The 15,332-nt window shown below is 40.7% G+C and overlaps 1 protein-coding gene and 1 non-coding gene across 2 annotated transcripts in view; one reads left to right on the top strand and one right to left on the bottom strand.

The window, feature by feature from the left end:
• Window positions 1-9,388, top strand: part of LOC100759771 — a 31,558-nt gene extending 22,170 nt beyond the window's left edge. Inside the window, exon 6 of the mRNA XM_027410350.2 lies at window positions 9,223-9,388. Coding sequence (XP_027266151.1) covers window positions 9,223-9,355 — 133 coding nt within the window. The 3' untranslated portion in view covers window positions 9,356-9,388. The remainder of the gene's footprint in view (window positions 1-9,222) is intronic.
• Window positions 9,389-14,001: 4,613 nt separating this feature from the next.
• LOC113831193 lies at window positions 14,002-14,105 on the bottom strand. The gene has a single exon (XR_003484329.1). It is a non-coding gene; the product is annotated as a U6 spliceosomal RNA (small nuclear RNA).
• Window positions 14,106-15,332: the final 1,227 nt, after the last annotated feature.

Genomic DNA, 15,332 nt, shown 5'->3' with positions numbered 1-15,332 from the left:
GTCTTATGGCTACGCATCTCTCACATTAGCTTATTTTTAGAGAGTTGTGACAGCAAGGGAGGAAGAGCAGGTGTATTTAGCTTGCTGTGAATTATTTGTGTTCTCAAAAAACACAAAGTCCCCACAGTCAAGCTTCTCAGTCCCATTTGTGGAACCACAAGCTCCAATGGCCAGGTCACACCCCAGACCAGTTCAGTCAGAAACTCTGGAGGTATGATACAGCCACCAGCATCTTTGAAACTCCCCACCTTTCCTCTTATGCAGCCAAGGGGAGGAACCTCAAGATTTATAGCCTTGGGAACAGCAGCTCTGAACACTAATTCTTGTTGACTCAGCAACATGACACGTTGGCAGCCTGACATGTTGGCAAACCAGTTTTGTGATACTGTAAGCGTTTTCCAAGATACAAGCTCATACAGGCACTTGAATATCTTTTATCTTTTAAGTGATAACTGAACCTTGGCCTCTGGTGGCCTCATGTGGCTCATGCTACCCGAAAGTCCATAGGCTAACTGTAGCACTCTGCAGGTGTGCTTGGCTGAGTATAGCTCTGTTCAGTTGGAACCTCTGGCTTGCCCTTGCACAATCCAGAAAGCCCCATTCCTGTCTCTCTCTCCAAACCCCTCCCACTCAGAGAGTCTCTGAACAAAGAAAGGCACCAGAAAGCCCAGTCCTCCATTCTTGGTGGCTACTGCAGCTTTCTCCCCTGAAGTTGCCAACTGCCCAAGTCCCTGCCTAAGTACTCAGCTTTTTACTATACTTGGGCACAAACCTAGCTTGTGGCAGACATGTCATTCTACTGTGCCTACAACCTATAAAATCTTACTGCTTTCGATTGTGCTTCTCTGGTTTCAATCTCTGGGACTGGAGAACCTGCCCAGGAGTTGCTTTGCTCAAAAAAACCTGTTATACTTTTTCAAATTGGCTTGATCTGACTTAATACATTGGTGGAGAAACCTATTATGGTGTGTGTGGGGGCACTAAACCTACTAAGCTCCACCAGTGTGAAGATCTGAGCAAATGTGTCTATTGAAATAAATGTCACTCTAGCAGATAAACTTTCTAGCATTTGATTCTTCTTTCCCTCTCTCCCTTCCTTCCTTCTTCCTTCTTTCTGCTCTTTCTTTCTTCCTTCCTTCCTTCCTTCCTTCCTTCCTTCCTGTCTGTCTGTCTTTCTTTCTTTCTTTCTTTCTTTCTTTCTTTCTTTCTTTCTTTCTTTCTTTCTTTCTTTCTTTCTTTCTTTCTTTTTTGAGACAGGGTCCCTCTATGTAGTCTTATCTGTCTTAGAGTTCACTCTGTAGACCAGGCTGGCCTTGAACTCAGAGATTCATCTGCCTAAATGCAGTAGTACTGCCAATGAGACGTTGAGACAGGAGATAGTGTGAGCTTTAGGCCAGGTTGGGTTACATAGTGAGTTTCAGGCCAACCTAGACTAGAGTAAGACCCTGTCAAAGAAAAAGGAAATAATATTATTTTCTGCAAGAGATTATTTTACTATATGTTTAATGTACATATTTACTTCTTTTTTATGTGTGTGTGTGTGTGTGTGTGTGTGTAACTCCTGCTAAAAAAAATTACATGAACTATGGGAATATAGTTCAGTGGTAAATCTCTTGCCAAGTGTGTGTGAGTTTTAATTACTGGCATTGCAAACATGAAGAGACAGTTTTGAAATTATAGAATAAGTCACCCTCATAGTACATAAGAGAATGCACAATCCAGTTCTAGCATTTTGTAGAAAAGACCTCCTCCTTTCACTTGCTCAGCTAAGTGGATTTACGTTCTTTATTGGCAGGCGTTTATGGAATTTTTGCCATGTTAATACTGAGCTAGATCTAGAGTCCTAAGGTTTGATCGCTCTCTGCTTACATGGCATTAGGGAGGCAGAAGGGCAAGTACAATACACCAAGCCAAGTCCAGAGTTTAGAAAAGTCACAATGCAAAGGAACGAAGGCTTGTGATTGATTACTTGCACTAGATTCATAACCACACCCACTCCATGTGCTAGGAATGCCCTGCAGTCCTGGCCATGCTCCTGATGCTCCACAGGACATTAGGAATTCAAAGGTACATTTTCACCAGGGGTCATAGGCTGCCGGTTTTATTCACTGGATCACACTGTCATCTACTGGCCTGTTGTAGATAATTTATTAATAAAGTTCATTATTTAAGAAATAGCTTTTTCTAGGTATGATGATGGCTCATACCTATAATACTAGCTCATGGGATACTGAAGCAGGAGGATTGCCCTGAGTTTGAAACCAGCCTGTACTACATTGAGTTCCTGGCTAGTCTGAGCTGTAGGGTAAGAGCCTATCTAAAAATTCAAACCAAACCAGATCTGTGATCAATCTGGTTTATATACAAGCATGTTTCTTTCTTCTTTTTCTTCTCAGTTATGGAAATATGATCCAGAGCTTGGGACATGCTAGGTAAATGCTCTACCATTGATCTCTACCCCAAGCCACACAAATGTGTTAATAAAAGTTATGTATGAGTCAGGCAGTGCAGGGGCACTTGGGAGGCAGAGGCAGGTGGATCTCTGTGAGTTCAAGACCATTCTGGTCTACAGAGTGAGTTCCAGGACAGCCAGGGTGGTTACACAAAGAATTCCTGTCTCAAAAAACAAACAAAAAGCGTTATGTATGTAGCATTCCTTGTGAATGCTATATCCTACCATAGAGATATTTGCATATCCATAGTTATTATTGCTCTATTTACTATATATAGCAGTGAATTAGAACCAACCTGTATGCCCATCTACAGATAGATAATGAATCTGATACATATATAAAATAATATGAATATTATTCAACTCTAAAGAAAAATGAAATCATCAGGTGTAGTAGCACATGCCTTTCATCCCACACATGCCTTTATTCCCAGCACTTGGAAAGCAGAGGCAAGATTTCTGTGAGTTCAAGGCTAGCCTCATTTACATAGAGAGTTCTAGGCCAGGCATGGCTACATAGAACATGTCTAAAAAATCCCCAAATAAAATAATAAATTATATATATAAATTATATATATGCACCATTCTTTTTGCTGTTTTTTTTGTCTTGACATTTCATAATAGATACCTCCAAAATTATATTCATGAAGAAACTTTAAGAAGTGTCTTTTTCCTCCTTCAGTGGCAAAGCAGACAACAATAGCAAGAACTCAATTCAGATACAAAATGAGATCTCAGAGTGACTCACCCACACGACTTTTTCCTTTTTCAATGGCACAGTAGACAACAATAGCCAGGACTCACATACAAAATGAGTCATCTCAGTGTGACTCACCTACAGATTCAAAATAGCCTCAAGGTTTGTATTTTAAAATATTTATTTATTTATTGTGTGTGTGTGTCCATGTATGTAGAGGGCAAAGATCAACTCAGATATCATTTCTGAGGTACTATTTTATTTTTTACACAGGGTCTGTCACTGGCCTGAGGCTCACCATGTAAACTAGGCTGGTTGACCAGGGATTTTCTCTTATCTCCACATCTCCAGTGCTGGGGTTACAAGTACCCACCATCATGTCAGGTTTTTTATGTGGTTTCTGGGGCTGAAACTCAGGTCCTCATGCTTACATGGCAAGCATTTTCCTGACCAAGCTGTCTTCCTAGACCACATGGTTCTACTAACAATTTTCCAAGTTATTAATCTTGAGTTTGTTGATACATATAATCTCTGTTTTTGTTTGTTTGTTTGAGATAGGGTTTTTTTTTTCCCTATGTAGCCCTGGCTGTCCTGGAACAGTCTGGTTTCAAACTCACAGAGCTCCTCCTACCTGTGCCTCCCCAGTGCTGGGATTGAAGATATGTGCCATAATCCCCAGCCAATATATACAATCTTGGCAAGAAAACAAAAAGGAAAATAAAAGAAAAAGAACCTACAGCACTTATACCTTCCTCCGTAGAGTCTGCATAGCTATTATAGCTGCACAAGAAGAACTAGAAAAAAAAACCCAGGAGTTAGAACATTCCATGCATTGCCTCAAATTTTGTTTTTTGGTGAGATACAACTTCCTTCTTCCCCTTCCCCAGCATTGTGAATTGGAAAGACAGCATTAAAAGCTGGCAAATTGTTAAAGTTGAAAAGTACATATGAGCACATGTGCATCTAGGAATATAGAGGTAAGCACTTATTTTTGAGCCAATGTTGTTTAAGTCTAGGCACTAACTATAGTAGATACAATTGTTTGGATTGTTTTAAATTAAGAACATTTGGCCAAAAAGTTTACAGTCAGGGCTACATTGCTTTACTGATACCATATCAGAGATGGGGTTCTGAAATTGGGGGCAGGATTCTAGAACCACAGTAATATATGTACTTAGGGTTTTTTCATAGAATTATGCCAGTGTTAATCCCCCCATAGCATTTCCTGTTTACTTCTGTAAACGGACCTAGTGTTCCATTGCAAAGGGGTCAGCTGAGAAAACTGTTTAATCCAAAGGAGGGAGTATCAACCTTAGGGTGTTTATGGAGAAACACTAGACTATTCCACCCCTCCCATCCCTTATCGTCTTCATAGAAGGAGGTAGCAACAGTTTATGTATCTTTGAGTTTTCCTGACTGTACATCAAAAGAGACTATCCTACCAGGTAGAACTGAAGTTTCTTTGACCCTTTCCAACATGAGCATGCCTTTCCTTACTGCTACTGACTTGGCTTACAACTCCATTGATAGAACTACCTGTTTTTATGACTGGTAGTAAAAATCATTTCATGGATGCAGCCCCAGTAATTTCATTTAGAGATGATATCAACAGGGAAAAGGAGAGTAGAGAGGAGGCAGGCTTCACTTAAGCTTTGTGATTAGGGAAGAATCTAAGTGTAATAGAATTTGAGGTGCTACTATGATAACATGTATTATACCCCCTTTACTTCATAGAGCTGAACTTTGTAAATGGCTTAGCAGGTGTAAGTTAAGAAAGAAAGGTGTACCAGATGGTAATATTTGTGGATATTATTACCTACAATTAGATAGTTATTTTTTTCTTTTGAAAGGAGAAAATCATGAGAGAAAGTGGTATGTATGGAATTTTCTCATAAGGAGAAATATCATCATAATTCCACACCAAAATAATTTGTTTATGGTTTCTTTGCTTCTGCTAGAAGGTAGGGCTTGTTGCATGTCAAGGTTATTGTTTGCTCTGTATCCCAAGAACCTAATGCATTAAATGTGCTATAAATATTTGGTGAAAAAGGCATAAACCAATCTTATGAATGAATGAGAGCATGTGCCATGGTGTAAGTAGGAGTCAGTTGCCTTTTCACTGTGTGTGTCCCCAGGATCAATTGTGGCTCACTGAGCCATCTTGCTTGCCTTGAGAATTATTTTTATGCTGGACATTCATTCAAAATGTTGGTGTCTTACTTACTGTTCTATTGCTGTGAAGAGGCATCATGACCAAGGCAACTTATGAAAGGAAGTATTTAATTAGGGGTTTGCTTACAGTTCTAGAGAGTGAATCCACCATCAACATGGTGGGAAGTATAGCAGCAGGCAGGCCTGGTGCTGAAGCAGTAGCTGAGAGCTTATATTTGATCTGCAGGATGGAGGCAGAGCGAGAGCACTGGACCTGACCTGGGCTTTTGAAACTTCAACCCCCCCCCAGTGACACATCTCCTCTAACAAGGCTGCACCTCCCAATCCTTTCTGACAGTCCACCAACTATCTGGAAACCAGACATTCAAATATATGAGCCTGTGGGGGCCACTTTCATTCAAACCACCATAGTAAGGTTGTAAATGAGAGGTGAAGTCACTCTGACAGCAAACTAGCCAAATTAGTCAATGGGTTCGTCCATATTCCAGTAGAGAGAGGAGAATAAATTCTCTAAAATCATGTCCTTGACTTGGAATAAAATTTTAAGACAAAGAATAAATCTTGAGAAAGTAGAAGAAGCCAGGCATGGTGGATGTCTGTAATCTCAGATGGATTTCCCCAAGTTTGAGGCAGTCTGATCTATGTAGCAAGCTCCAGGCTGGCTGCAGCAAAACCCTGTTTTGAGAAGATAAAAGAACTTGAAAGACAAATCTTTGAAGAGCTTCAAGACAGCCCTTGAAGTAATGGGGAACTCACAGGTACTTTGGAAAGTATGAAGCCATTCAATGATGACTGCAACAAAAGCTTAAGTGTTCCTCATGGACCCTCCCCACCCAGTGCCTCCCCAGTGCCCCTCCTCCCGGAGGTTGCCAGGTTGTTAGATTCATTGGAATGTTTTTTCCTTTGCTGCTGTAGCCTAAGGGGTGTGTGTGTGTGTGTGTGTGTGTGTGTGTGTGTGTGTGTGTGTGCGCGCGCGCGCGCGCGCGCGCGTGTGTGTTATATGCATGTGCAGGTACACATGCATGAAGGCCAGAGGAGGATGTTAGCTGTCCTTCTATATCACTCTAGACTACTTTGATACAGAGTCTCTGATTAAACTTGACCTTAGACTGGCAGCCAGAAAGCCCCATCCATCCTCCTCACTGGCAAACCTCAACACGGGGATACATGTGTGAGTAGCTATGCCCAGCTTTTCTGTTTTCACACAGCTGGCATGCAAACTCAGGTCCCCGTGCTTTAGCAGCACATGCCCATTGCCTGCAGAACCATCTCTCCAGCATCCCTGAGCCTAAGTCAGCATGCTCATGAGAGGCTTTGACTCTGCAAATCATCACAGGTGTTCTCCAGACCTTTCTTCCCAGGCAAACAGGAGAAAAAAGACAGTTCCATCGCAGAGGTGGAAAATCTCCCAGAGAGAGCCCCTGGCAGCTGGAGTCCAATTTCTTGATATTTCGGAAGCTGGAATCTGTTATAGCTAGAGAATGCTGAAGGATAATGGGCTCCTGTTGCTAATGAAACACTGAGATCAGAACACAGAGGTGCCTATGCCAAGCAGAAAACCAGCCTTTTCATAAAGCACATATTGTAATAATTCTGCCACTAGCAAGCAGCTCTTAGCTGTGCTCCCTCTTTAAAGCTTGATTAGGCCACTTCCTTTCTCCCTTTTATTAAGAGATGTGATTCTGTTTCAAAGTGTAACTTAGTTCTCCATTACCTCTTGGCATTTTGCACCCATTGTCTCCCATCTAGTGTGTCATATGGCTCAAATCAATGAACAGTCAAGGCTGGTAAGTGATGCCTGTGTTTATAAGTATCTACAGCCTCAAATTCAAAAGCACGGCCATGACCTGGTGCTCTCATTCTGGAAATGTGTGCTCAGCTGTCTCAAACCTCTTTGTCTTAATCCATTGTGGCCAATTCCATACCACCTTCACCCAGCATGATCAAAGCAGCTAATTTACAGTAATGTGGGCATAAGTGCCAACTGGAAAGGTATGATTTTCAGGCTGTTGTGGCTACAAGTGGCAGAAATGTAATGCAGGCTAGCCTCAATAGAACAGGGACCTCCTGGGTATGTGTGAAGAATCACATATGATGTCAGGAGATTTTGACCTCTCTGTTGTGGCTTCAAGCTTTTACCACTCGGTAGCAACATAGCCCCCAGGTTAACTGACTGAACAGCTCCAGACTGTGAATAAATATGCTCCTTTGACCCAGCAGCACATGCAAAGTCCCCAGGCAGATCCTGAGAGGCACCATATGAGTCACATGCCTCTCACTGAGGCAGTAGTGATCACATAGGCATGACTTCCTCTGATGACATTTGGATAATAGCTGGCTGTTGGGACTGGAGTGGGGGCAGTTAGGCCCCAGCAAGTCTTAAGGACAGAGGCATGTCTGCTGTGGAAGAAGGGAGAGGATTTTTCTTATGTTTTTTGGTTGGAAGGCTAGCCTTTAACATCCGAGCTATCTCTCCAGCCCGAGAGGAGTTGTCGTTCTTGTTTTCTTTTTCTTTCTTTTTTTTTGACTCATAAATCATGTTTTATTTTTGGTATTCATTATACCTTGGTATAGGGTATTCTTTACATTAATTTCTACATTTTTGTTGGTTTGAAATGTAACCATTATAAAATTAAGTTACATCACTTAAAGTCTGTGAAACTGGGAGAACAGTCTTGGTTCTTCATCTAGTCCTCAGTTCTGGACTCCACAGAGGATTTTTCTTAAATGAGAGAATTTTGGGACAACAAAATATCACATGCTTCTACAAATCAAGTTTCCCACAGAGCATTTGGGCAGAGCAGCAATGAGGCCACTGTCTGGATGCAGTGGGTAGTCTAGCTGTTGCCTTGGCCCTGGTTGTCTTAGTACCCCAGAAGAAGCAGAAGAAAAGTGGAAGTGGGTGGGTAGCAAGTTTTTGGAACAGGTAGGAGTCAAGGTGAAGGGCAGATTTAATGAGTGAGGAGGGTTCAGAGGGATGGCTACACCTAACAAATGTAGCCAGATCAGAGTATCAAGAACATTTCATGACTAGGCTTTCAGAGGGGAGGTAGATATGGCTGGAGTATTTGCATATGATTCCAGACAGAAGCCTTCTAGCTGACATGTTTGTATTTCCCAGAACTGTCTATATACTTTTTCTGAGAAGCCTTTTCTAGACTCCACATGCCAAGAGGGTTCTTGTCTATCACCCTGAGAAATTCCATCATAACACTTTTATGGCCATCATATGTACTAGAAATGAATGTCCAAACCCACCTGCTTGGTTTAAAGCTTTGCAGATTTTTAAGACTGAAGGCATTCAAGGATGCAGATATCTCTGTAGCTCAGATGGACCTTGAACTATCAGCCCTCTTGCTTCAGCTTGCCAGTAGCTCTGAACTACTGGACCAACAGGCCTAGCAATAGAATTCTCCATTGTTTTTCTTTCAGACAAGGTCTTGCTTGCTGTTCAAACCTAGTTTGGCCTGCAACTGCCTATGTAGTCCAGGCTAGCTTAAAATCCAGTCTTCCTAACTTAGCTTCCAGAGTGCTAGGATTGCAAGTATACACTACCATGCCTCGCCTGAGGGTATACTGAAAGTCTCTGCTTCCTGTCCTGGACTGTGTTCTCTGTCCACCCATGCATGGCATATGGTTCTGTGTCACAGAGATGACACTTGTTAGCAGAGACTATAACCACAAGTTTACATGTCACCTTCCTTTCCTATGTGCAACTAGAAGGGAGAAATTACTCAGGTACTTGAAAGAATCAAAATTACACAACACAATGTCTCTTTCTTATTAAATGAGCTAATAAGTAAAAAAAAAAATTACCAAATACCATGTGTTAAATAACTTTGAATTAGCAAGAAAAGAAACTGCTGGGGGAAAATTAACTATTGTACATCTTCTCCCCTAGAATACTTTTAGATCTTCAAGACACCATGTTTAGTTTGGTTTGTGTGGTCCCGCTAGGCATCGCAACAGTGCAGACTCTGACTTGGAGCTCCTTCTCCATCAGGAACAGAGCAGACTACTCAGGGACCGTCTAATCACAGCTGCCGCGCTGGACGGCAGTTGCAATACTCCTTCAAGTGCTTGTCAGTTGTTACAGGTTATGCTGTGCTCAAAGGCAAAAATGATCCTTACACCCTCCCATTTGTAAACCAAAGCAAATAAAACAGAACCTGACAGGGTGTTTTGAGAGCTTTTTGACTCTCTGAGTTAAAGTCTATCTGTGGGCTGTTTTCTGGCATTCTTACAGCCTGGAACCTGGGATTCTTCCTCACCACCAGACTGCCTGTGTTCCTAGAGCCAGTTGGTCAGTACACACCACTCCTTGAAATTCTTCAAACCTTATATTGCTTCTTTGACAAATTTTGTGATGACAGCATTCTTCCCTCTTTTTTCTACTGGGGCTAGGACCCTTTTGTGTGGTAGGCAAATGTTCTACCACTGAGCAATGTTTTTAAACTGTTTTTTTTTTATTTTATTTTGTGGCAGGGTTTCATTAAGTTTTCCTGGCACGTTTTGAACTCACATTGCAACCCTGTCAAGCATTGAACTAGCAATCATCCCATTTCAGCTTCCCAAGTAGTTGGGATTACAGGTCTGTGCCACCAAGAACAGGCCTCCTGTACACCTTTCCGCATCAACACTGTGTCACCATTGTCTGCATATTTTTCTGTAATGAAAGCAATGATGGTCACTGCACTCCTTGATTTGGAATGTGTCGCAAAACTATTATAGTGAAAACAGCACAGAAACTTTTACTGCTCTTTCTTACAGATTCCTCCCTGAGTTTTTTAAAGTTTGTGTGAGATTGAACTCAGGCTCTCAGCTTGAAAGCAGGCTTAACATCTGAGCCACTTCCTCAACTTCACTGTAGGCTTTTATAATCCATAAAACAATCACAAAATCAAGACTGCTTTGGGCAGTGTTAAAAAAGTGAAAATGAGACAGGCGTTGGTGGCACACGCCTTTAGTCCCAGCACTTGGATCTCTGTGAGTTTGAGACCAGCCTGGTCTACAAGAGCTAGTTCTAGGACAGCCTCCAAAGCCACAGAGAAACCCTGTCTTGCAAAACAAAAAACAAAAACAAAGAAAATGAAAATGTAACCCATAAACTGCAAGGCAATGTTTACAAAATGCCTAGTGATAAAGGACTATTTTTGAACTATAAAAGGCTCTAAATTCAATTGAAAATGACAATTTAATTTAAAAACATGTAAAGATTTGAATAGACACTTCATCAAAGATGACACATAGTACCTGGAAAGGTGATTAACATTATTGTTCATTTGGAAAATATGCAACAAACCAATAATGGCAAAGATAGCATGGTATAAGAATGAGAATGGCTGAAATAAAAACTGACAATAAACCAAATGCTGAGAAGGATTTGGGTTTCCCCAACACACACATTCTAGGTACGAATTAAGATGATATAGATGCTTTGAAAAATAGGAGCTTTTCTTGTAAGGAAGTACGGGTTTCACATTTGATCTGGAAATCTCACTATTAACTTGCCCAAGAAAAGTGAAAATTCATGTTCATGCATAACACATATGTAAATCCTCATAGTGGCCTCATTCATATATCCAAAAAATAATGGAAACAACCAAAATGCCCCCTGGCTGGTAAATTGACCCATGATTGTGGTACATCTACATCTTGGATTACTATGCAGCAATAGAAAGGATCTTTACTGGATGTCAAGTACATTAAGCTAATGCAAGAAGCCAGATACAAAAGACTATGTATTGTATGGTTCCATTTGCAGGATATCCTGGAAAAGGCAAGTATGTCAGTGCAGAAGACACAGAAGTGGCTGCTATAGCCTGGAGTTGGATGTTGATTACAAAGGGGCACAGGTATTTTTTTAGGTTAGGGGGTATTTTGTATCTTACTTTTGGTGGTGGTCACACAATTGCATATGTTTGTCAACATTCATGAATTATACACAAAAGAAAACAAGTTATCTTTAAAAACATAAAGTTGATAGTATCACTCGTTCTCATTGTATTCTTAGAAGGCTACCTTGTTGCTGTCTCACAGATGCCATCAGGAAATAAGGCTTTTTCTTCTGGATTACCACAGCAGACTGTATAAAATATCTCATGACTCTCAGATACATTTTGTTAGGTCATTATTGCTTCTGTTGAAGACCCTCCTTCTGTCTTCTCTTCGTGAACCATATCGAAAGCTCCATGTTTATAGAATTCTGAAGTAGTACACCTGGAGAATTCTACAAACCTGCATTTTAACCAATGCCAGGGTGGTGCTAGTGTGCGGAGGCCTACCCACAGCACTAGGAGGCAGCAGAGTGTTGAGGGGGGATGAAGGAATTCTGTAAGACTGCTAGGTTTAAAATCTTGCCTTACCCCTTTTGCAAAGGAAACTTGGGTGCCTTGCAGGTTGATGCAAGAAAAAGAAGGTGGAAATAGGAGGAACAATTTCACCAGAGTCATGAGGATTAAAAAAAGGATGCACATAAGACACCCAGCACAGTGCCTGGCACCAAGTACATGCTGTCGTTGTTTTAAGTGGCAGGTAGTACCCACGCAGCAATGTAGGAAGGGACTCTCTTTCTGGATGAGTAGGCTGTGACCTAGATAAAGAATTCCATGAGGCAGAAATATGTCTTTTTCCATGTCCATGTCTTGAGTTCTTTCTGGATGCTTCACAATGGACTGGGCAAACTTCATATTATGAAACAGCAGGTAGAGTATGCATGCATCTGTGCCTGCATGTAATATGCATGAATGACAAAGGCAAAGGATTTTATTTTGTATCATAAGAAGCTGAAAATTTGTTCTATACAGTTCTTCTTCTTCTTCCTCCTCCTCCTCCTCCTCCCCTCCTCCTCCTCCTCCTCCTCCTCCTTCTCCTTCTCCTTCTTCTTCTTCTTTTTGGTTTTTTGAGACAGGGTTTCTCTGTATAGCTTTGGAGCCTGTCCTGGCACTCGCTCTGTAGAGAAGGCTGACCTCGAACTCATAGAGAGCCGCCAGCCTCTGCCTCCCAAGTGCTGGGATTAAAGGCATGCGCCACCAACGCCCGACTCTATACAGTTCTTATAATTACACATTATCTACTTGTAAACTTTGTCACAGTTATGTGCTATATAGAATTGATTATGGTATTGTTATGGAACTCTGAAATGTTAAGACTTATTTTCAAGGTATGTGGGAAAAGACTTCCACTTTTCTTGTGGATTGTGTAAGTGCACATACATTTATATTAGAATTTGAGGAAATGGTCAAGGATTCGTGATTCACTAATGAAAGTAAGCATGCTATCCTATACCTTTGTGCATGAGAGGTTTTATTAATTACCATTTGTGTGGATTTGTGTGTATATGTGTGTGAGGGTGCACATGCATGTGTTCGTGTATTCATGGAGGCCATGGGTCAAGCAAACTTTCATCTATCTATCTATCTATCTATCTATCTATCTATCTATCTATCTATCTATCTATCTATCCATCCGTCTGTCTATCTATCTATCTGACACAGAATCCCTCATTGTACCCGGAGCTAATTAGCCTAGGTGGTGGACAAACCTCAGGGATCATCTACTTCCCTGGTGCTGGATCCAAGGCATATACTGCTGTGCCTGGCTTTTTATGTGTGTTCTAAGGATCAAACTCAGATCCTTATGCTTGCAAGGCAAACAGTTTAACAACTGAGCCATGTCCCCAGTCTCTCACTACCATTTATACAAATAAAATTGTTTAGGTTATAGATTTTCCTTGAGCATGTGAAAAGCATAGTGGAAGTAAGTAGACTTTTGGTCTCCTGTGTCCTGGTGCAAATGTTCATTTGTTTTTGATGATAAGATGGGATAGAGCAGGATATATTGGCCTGAGTATGGAAGTTGACAGATGAATGGATAAACAAAATATTTATTCAAATGTATATGTACATACTTGTGTATGAATTTTTCTCAGCCTTAGGCATGACATTCTGATACATGTTACAATATAGATGTTATAAGTACATTACACTGAGTGAAATTCCAGTTGTAGGAGAACACCTTGATATCATTTATGTGAGACACTTGGAATCAAATTTCTAGAGACAGAAAGTAGAATGGTAGTTGTCAAGGTATGAGGGGAGGAAAGATGTCAAGTGAATGTTCAACAGCTAGAGAGTTTTAGTTTGAGAGCATGAAAAATTGTAGTGATGGATGGTGATAAGGGTTACATATGCAAATGTTCTCTCTTTAAAAAACAAACAAACAAACAAACAAACAAACAAAAAACCTTTATTTGGGGGCTGGAGAAATGGCTCAGCAGTTAAGAGCAGCACTTCTGGTCCAGAGGTCCCAAGTTCAATTCCCAACAACCACAGGGTGGCTTACAATCATCTGTAAAAGAATCTGATTTCCTCTTCTGGTGTGTATGAAGACAGGGCAGTCATATACATAAGATAAATAAATGCATATTAAAAAACTTTATTCTGTTTATGTCTTAAGTCTGTGCACATGTGGAGGTCAGAAGACAACTTGCAGAAGTTGGTTCTCTCCTTCTACCATGTGGGTCCTGGGGAATAAACTCAGAAGGCCAGGATTGGTGACAAGCACTGGCCTTATCTGCTGAGCCATTTAACCAGCCTGAAATAATAATAATAATATAATAAAAATTCTCTTCCTCCTTATTCTCCTTTTTGAAAATGTACATGTACCTTCTCTTTAAAGTTAATATATGGAATACTCCTGAGGTTTTCATGTCATCTTGTGCAGGGAGTTTGCTAATCCTTTCTCTCATTCCAATTTTAGTGTATGTGCTGCAAAGGTGAGCCTCAAACTCAGAGATGTGCCTGCCTCTGCCTCCTGAGAGCTGAAATTTAAGACATGTGCCAACACTCACTGGCCTGAGTTTAATTTTTTAAAAGAGACGATGTCTTTTTATTTAGCTCAATGTCTTGTTATTTAGTCTTGGCCTAGAACTCATTTTATAGCCCATATAGCCTTTGACTCACAATCTTCTGCCACAGCCTTGAAAGTGCAGGAGTTTCAGGCATGCACCACCATTCCTTGTTTGTGTTGGGTTTAGTTTTCTGATACTCTGATATCCACCCCCTCTACACCGTGTGTGTGTGTGTGTGTGTGTGTGTGTGTGTGTGTGTGTGTGTGTGTGTGTGTGTTTGTGTGTGTTTTGAGTTAGGCTCTCATGTCGCTCGTCTAAAACTTACTATGTAGCCAAGGATGGCCATCTATTTTGTGGTTGTAGATTGTGTGCATGTTTGTGGAGGTCAGGGGGACAACCTTGGGTGTTGTTATTCAGACACAGGCATTGTCTACCTTTTTTCCCCTTAAGGATGTGGTCTCAAATTAACCTGAGACCAGTGTCTGTGTCTCCCTAGTGATGAGGTTACAAGCATGAGTCATCTTGCTTTTTTTAATGTGGGTTTTGTTTTTGTACATGAAAATTTTCTTTACTAGAAAATACTTAAGATTTTTAAAATATTTTAAAAGCATTCTCATGGGTTAGGGCAACATTTTTCTGTCTCAAGTGAAACAGAAGTTTGATTGTTTTATACTCACAAAGTGAGGTGTTATAGTTCCAAAATAAATGTATCAAAATGAGGTGTCATAAAGTTATATTGTGAATTGGGTGGAGAGTGAGCAATCATTCAGAAGACCAAACCCACATATGTACAGGGGAGAGCAATTAAGAGGCTAAGCATAAGAGTTGCTTTGGAAGTGCATTTAAAACAAGATGAAAGATCTTTTGACCTTTGAAAATGTCCCAAAAACAATGAAAACACAAGCTTCCTCTTTTTATCAGACTTCTGACTCATAAACCCACTTGAAAGGTCCATATTTACTTATATATGATATATGTAAATACATATATATTATATGTATATCAATATGTATAAGATACATGTATCCTTTCAAGCTTAGACCATTTTATGTTCAGCTTTTTTTTGAATCCCAGAAGGAGCTAGGCATTGTGGTACAAGCTTGTAATCCCAGTACTTGGGAGGTAGAGGCAGGAAGATCATCTTAAACTACACAGTCAGA

The sequence above is a fragment of the Cricetulus griseus genome, chromosome 3 (assembly GCF_003668045.3).
Source record: "Cricetulus griseus strain 17A/GY chromosome 3, alternate assembly CriGri-PICRH-1.0, whole genome shotgun sequence".
NCBI lineage: Eukaryota > Metazoa > Chordata > Mammalia > Rodentia > Cricetidae > Cricetulus > Cricetulus griseus.
Note: the sequence above shows the minus strand (reverse complement) of the source record. Positions and strands in the feature narration are given on the sequence as shown.